This window comes from Crocodylus porosus, unplaced genomic scaffold, assembly GCF_001723895.1.
Source record: "Crocodylus porosus isolate Cpor-Errol unplaced genomic scaffold, CroPor_comp1, whole genome shotgun sequence".
Lineage (NCBI taxonomy): Eukaryota > Metazoa > Chordata > Crocodylia > Crocodylidae > Crocodylus > Crocodylus porosus.
In genome coordinates, this window is record NW_017728931.1 from 47,022,821 (window position 1) to 47,029,401 (window position 6,581).

The following is a 6,581-nucleotide window of genomic DNA, read 5'->3' on the forward strand; positions in this document are numbered from 1 at the left end:
CTCGTCCAAGTCACTGATGAAGATGTTGAACAGTGCGGGCCCGAGGACCGAGCCCTGGGGGACCCCACTGCCCACATTCCTCCAGGTCGAAAGAGACCCATTCACCACCACTCTCTGGGTGTGGCCCTCCAGCCAATTTGCAGGCTATCTGACTGTGTAGGTATCAGTGCCACAGTTGCCTAATTTCTTAATGAGAATGGGGTGAGAGACAGTGTTGAAGGTCTTCCTAAAGTCCAGAAAGACTTTGTCCACTGTGACACCTGCATCCAAGGATTTTGTGACCTGGTCATAGAAGGCTACCAGGTTGGTCTTACAGGACCTGCCTCGAATGAACCCGTTTGTTGCCCCTAAGTGTGATTTCCCCCCTGCAGGTCCCTCGCAGATGTGCTTCTGGATAATTTTCTCAAAGAGCTTCCCTAGGACTGAGGTAAGACTACTGGGCCTGTAGTTTCCTGAGTGGTCCTTCCTCCCTTTTTTTGAAAATGGGGACCACATTGGCCCTTTTCTAGTCCTCTGGCACCTTGTCAGACTACCATGAGTGCTTGTAAAGCTGTGCCAGGGGTCCCACAATGCCCTCTTTATAATACCCTTAGCACTCTGGGGTGGAGATCATCAGGACCTGCTATCTGAACACATCTAGACCCACCAGAAGTTCTCTAACTAGGTCCTCGCTGACCCTGGGCCTGGCATCACCTCCTCTGGGTCCATTGGGGATCCCGGTGTGGGGGATGTCCTGGTCCCTGTTCAAAAAAAATGGAGGCAAAGAAATTGTTAAAGAGGTTAGCTTTGTCATCTGGTGTAACCACCAGATTTCCTAGCGTGTCCTGCAGAGTCCCTACATTACCCGGTACCTTCTTTTTATCCCCTATGTATTTAAAAAAGGACTTCTTGTTATCCTTGATCCGGGTTGCTAGTCCCAGTTCCATCTCCACCTTAGCCTTCCTAACAGCCCCCCTACAGTCTTGAGCAATGGAGGTATAGTCCTCCTTGCTGATGGCCCCTCCCTTCCATTGGGTGTACACCTCCTTTTTAGCTTTGAGATGTTCCTGGGTGCTTTTGTTGAGCCATGGGGGCTTTTGAGCACTCTTGCCCACTTTGATCTGTGTTGGGATTACCTCCCTTTAGGCTTGGAGGATCGTCTCCTTAAGGAACGACTACTCTTCTTGGCCTCCCAACTCCCCTCCCCTCCGGGACCTTAGTGCTTCCCCCACCTACTCTTCTTACCTCATTGAAATCCACCCTTCTGAAGTCTAGGGCTGTTGCCTTGCTGCAGGCCTTTTCACCATCCGGTGTAGGGTGTCATTCCAGTAGGTGACGATCGCTATTGCCCAGGTGGTCAAGAACCCACAGTCCACTCAGCAGGTCGTCTCCCATGGCCAGGACCAGGTCCAACAAGGCATTTCCCTTGGTGGGACTTTGCACTTCCTGAGTTAGATGGAGGTCTTGTAACTTGGCTAGGAACCTATGTGAGCGGTCAGACCTGGCTGTGACTGCTTTTCCCAGCAGATGTACAGATAGTTTAGGTTACCCATGATGACTGCATCCCTCGACTTAACTGCCTCCATGAGCTGACCTGAGAATTCCTGGTCCAGCTCTTCCCCCTGGTTGGGTGGTCTGTAGTAAACCCCCACTGTTAAGTCCCTTTCCCCCCTGCCCCCTTGTATTCAGACCCAGAGCACTTTAGTCTGCCCCTCTTCTGACCCAGTGCTGTTTGCTGAGGATGAGTATTGCTCTTTGAGGTAGAGTGCCACACCCCCACCTTTCTTCCCTATTTAAGTAAAATAATAGATTTCAGGGATTTCATACAAGAGATCCTAGAGTACAAAAATACTTGGTACTTTTTGGTTGGGAATTATGTGCAGAAACTTGTGGTTGAGAATTCATGAACACAAGACTTAATAGTAAAACTTTTGGTTTTTGCATCTTTTCTCTCTTAACCACAATGCCTGTATATATTAAGTCGTAGTAACTTAGCATTGTATACAGGCATGCAAAGTGCTGCACATATTCAAAGCTAGTATTTGACCCCCTTGAATTTCCTGACTGGGGGTGGAGGGGGAGCAGGAAGGCTGTGTGTGTAACTTCAGAGGTACATACTGAAGCTACACCTAAAACTATACTTCTTTAAAACGTTGTAAAATATGAACACTAACATTTCAAAAATCCAGCTTGCTTTGTCTCCATGTAAAGTAGGATTTTTTGAAAATATCTCAGCGACTCTAAGTTACAGCAGGACTTGTGCCATTAGCCTCCACCTTCCTTCTAAAAAGCCTACTCTATGGAACCTGACATGGTCAGATTTGAGTGTCCAGCATCTTCAACAGATTCTGAGAATTTCTGGGCCTTCCTCATCCTGGCAGAAGAGGCCATTTACAACATGTCTACGTATGAATTTTGGAGCCTAATTTTAGGCACCCATTTTTAAAAATGTCTTGCACATACTAGCATCAGAACACAGAGTTGGCTTACTCTGTAAGGCCTGTGTTCATTGGATTCTAAATGTGATAACGTAAGGATGAAAAAACTTTTTTCATAGCATGGAATAATTATTAGAGAGACTTCTTGCCTCCATGCATTTACAAATTAGGATAATAATTTTATAGCAAGCACTCTAACTGTTCACACCGAGCATTAGGAAATTTAGTTTGCTTTCAGTAGTTTTCCAACTGCTAGATTAAATTAGAACTGAAGGTGAGCCAAGAAACCTTCCACTAATCACACCTTTGAACTGCAGGTGTGGATGAACTTGTTTTGAGAGAAGGGGGGCAAAAGAGAGCTGTAATGTGCAAATGACCCGTCAGCCATGTTTCATATATGGTCATGTCTTCAACCTGCAGGACTATCTTTCTTCCACCGTAAACCTGTCTTTCATCCAGTATAATTATTGTATCTTTGTAAATCTTTAAATCCTCTTACCTAATATCCTAAGAATCACTTTCCTCAGTTAAAAGAGCATGCTGAGGATTGAAGTTATAAATTACCTTTTAATTGGTAACTTTGAAGGTGGGGTAGAGCCGCACCTTTATAGACTAACTGAATCGGTGATGCATAAGCTTTTGTGAGCAGCAGCTCACTTTATCAATGCTATGAAAGACATGCAGAGAGCAAGCTATCAAACAAAAGTGAATATGAAATATGAAGGGCATTGCTAACAGAGGGAGAGGGGGTTGGAGAGAGCAACAAAGCAATAAACCCATAGAGACATTAAAGCTAATCCAGATAATAGGATAAGAATAAGTAGTCTCAGAGACCATACTTAATACAATTCAGTCTGTGGATGATTTCTTGTTCTATAACTTTCTGTTCAGGCCCATTTTTAAAATTCTGTTGTTTAAGAACAGCTATTTTGAGGTCAGAAAGGGAATGTACAGAGAGGTTGAAGTGTTTTGCCACAGGTTTTTATGTACTTCTAGACTTGATGTCAGATCAGTGTCCATTCATTCTGTCATGTAAGGATCACCATGTCTTTCCAATGCAAACAGTGGAGGAGCACTGAGCAGGTGATGGCATATATGACATTGTTATATCTGAGGTTCATTCATGTGCCCCTTTACCAATCTGTGTTATTTGGTCCAGTGTGATGTGGTCTGTGTTGATGCAGGGACATAGTTGACATCTGGGTCCATTGCAAGGCCTGGTGCCTTTGAGAATCAGAGTTAAGTAACCTGTTGCTAGAGAGATGCCATTTGAAGTTTTGAAGTTGTCTATGAATGCAAGTAAATTCTATAGGCATTTGCATATTTCCTAATGCCAGACTGGTTGATCTAAGGAACTTGCATATGGAGATCTAAAGAACTGAGAAACCCTCATGGTAAGGCCAGTGCAGTAGCTGTGGCGGAGACCTCTATGGCAGGGTGCTCTTTGAAGTCAAAATATTTTGTATAGAGAATAGCCAAAACCCTGTATTTTGAACGTGGAATTGATTGCAGAATCTCCATTTGCAAGTAAGGGTAAGAAGCATCTAATTGTACGGCTCTTTATCTTTTAAGTGTCGCCTGAGAGATATGACCTACTCTGCCCCAATAACAGTGGACATTGAATACACAAGAGGCAGTCAGAGGATTATTCGCAATGCATTACCCATTGGCAGGTAAGATGCTGATTCTTGAGGTGCTAGCATAAATTTTTCTTTGCTGTTAGTTCTGTTTAGTGGAAAACTTACCATAATTCTTGCTTCCTCTTTAAAGGTCGATAAATAAAAAAACTAAGTAAGCTTGTAAGTAGAACTTATTGAATAACAGCAGAGGATATTTTGTGTTGGGATTTTTGTAAAGTTTGTTTTGTTTTTGGTCAGGACTTTTTGAAGCTTTAATTCAGGTCTTTCTTCAAAGTAGATTGATCTTTAGCTAGAAAGAGGAAGTATTCAAAATAAAAGGATACCAGAGTCTCAAGCATGACTCTTTCAAAGCGAAAGAATTTCTGGGTAGAAATAAATGTTTGGAATAACTCCATATTGTGACTTATTCTTTTAAAATAAGTGTCCAAAATAAAAAGACATTTTAATTAAAACTTTTGTATCTATTATTTCTCAAGATACTTTTACATTGTTGCCCAAGATAGAGAGAATTTGTGACCTGCATTATTTAATATAGTTAAATAAAAATTTAAGTGGTCATAAAAAATTGCCGCCTCTCCTGCCCACAGATTTTTCTGCTATTTTAAACAACAGAACGAGGATTTGTTAAGGAACTAACAGAGCAAACTATTCCATAGAGCTTATGCAGCATATCTGAATGTTAAAACCAGCAGCTAAGCATGCTGTGCCTTCTTCTGCCAAGTTAGATGGTCACTGCAAGAAAAAAAAAAGAAAATCATCTGCAGAGAGCACTGAAGTGCCAAGAACGCATTTTAGGTGATTTGAGAGTCTTCAGTGATCTTGTGTGTGTACATTTTAAAACTCCAAAGCACAAGAGACAGAAGTTTCATACTTGAATGAAGGGAGGGACCTAAACTGTAAACATGCAGCATAGTTTACTTGGGTAGAAGTACTATTTTAAAAACTACTGATAAAATGTTCAAGATGCCTTTTTAAATTTTAATATATACAGCGTGGCAAATAAGATGCAGAGAGAGAGAGTCGCATGAAATGCATCAATTCTGTTACGCAATTCTAGATTCACTGAAATTCATTTAACAATACACTTTTTTAAAACTCTGAAATTTTAACTATGTTAAAACCTGAGAACATCTAATTAGGAACATGTTTTCTTAATCTTTCCTTTAAAATAATTTGCTTTCCCAAGTGAACGTGTATCATTGTTCTTCCATGTTTGACTTGTAGCTCTGCTAGGAACAGAAAGAACACATCAACACTTTTTTTGGTCCTGTCCACTTCAGCAGGATCAGACGGAGTGTGTGTGTGTGTGTGTTTCGGTCTGGAAAGGGAGATAGCAGCTTCTGATTTTTGTATAAAAGAGAATTATTTCTCATTTGAGCAGCCAAGGGGAAAAAAATCAATGTCTTATTGCATTCCAGACTCTCCTTATATTTATAATATGCTTATAATGTGCACTGGCTCATCACCCCTTTCTATTTTCTTAAGCTATTTGGAAAACTCACTCTGACCCTTCTTCCTCAAATAAGGGGATTGTTTGCTATACTGTTGTTGCATAGTAGCTTGAAAATTATTTATTTTCTGTCATAGAAAAATTAATGGTTTCTGCTTGAGTTAGGGCTGTTCTCCTAGGGTTTTGATCAGTGCATTTGCAAGCTCCATTTAAATCCCTCTCTACCAAATGATTATGGCCCCTGAATTAGTAACCAAGGAACCCGGGCTGATCATGTTCATGATCTAGGATAATGATTAGCATATGAAGCTACTTATCTCTAGCAAGTAAATGAACACACTGTCCCAAGGGACACAGCTGGAGTAATTAGGATGTCTGTATAGATGCACTGCTGTGAGAAAAATGGCAATTCTTCCTTCCTATTAAATCTGAAACTTGCATACAACTGGTTTCACCATTTTTAATTTTTAGCTTTGAATGTATAACATGAGTCCACAAAACTGGAAAGCTTTGAAGGAAATAGTTTTATTTAGCAAGAAATTAACCTGATTTTTTTTTTTTTTTTTTAAATCATCATTAGTGTTATTTGAATGCAACCTGTTTAAGTCCATAGTTATCTAGTATTGGTCTTTAAACATGTGATCATGAAATTCATCCCACCATGAGGGACCAGGATAAAGGTTATGCACAATGTAAGTTTCATATAGGTGCTATTTTGAGGATTGAGCTGAATCATAGGCCTCGTGCAGATCATTTTCAATTTCACTCCTAGTGAATTTGTTCATCTTGTTTGCAGGCAAAATTAAGTGCAATGGATATTTTTAGGCCAGTTCTTAGTGTCTGTTATCAATCCAGAATACAAATTCTTTTTCTTTTTGAAGTAAATTGCCCTACACTTTTTCAGATCGTTCTCAATGGGGAAAAAAATTTAAAGCCATTTTAAGGTTGGAACAATATTTTGGAAGCCTGATAAAGCTTAACAATATTGGTACTTCATCACCAGGGATCTAGGTTTTCCATTTACTGTGGAAAAAGCAGAAAAAATGTGGATTTTTCATTTTAACAGAGAAACAT

The 6,581-nt window shown here is 40.5% G+C and overlaps 1 protein-coding gene across 1 annotated transcript in view; it reads left to right on the forward strand.

Annotated features, from left to right (window-relative positions):
- POLR3B (RNA polymerase III subunit B) overlaps positions 1-6,581 on the forward strand; it is a 132,874-nt gene that overhangs the window by 19,169 nt on the left and 107,124 nt on the right. Inside the window, exons 6-7 of the mRNA XM_019543900.1 lie at positions 3,990-4,090; positions 6,389-6,495. Of these exons, the coding sequence (XP_019399445.1) occupies positions 3,990-4,090; positions 6,389-6,495 (208 nt within the window). The remainder of the gene's footprint in view (positions 1-3,989; positions 4,091-6,388; positions 6,496-6,581) is intronic.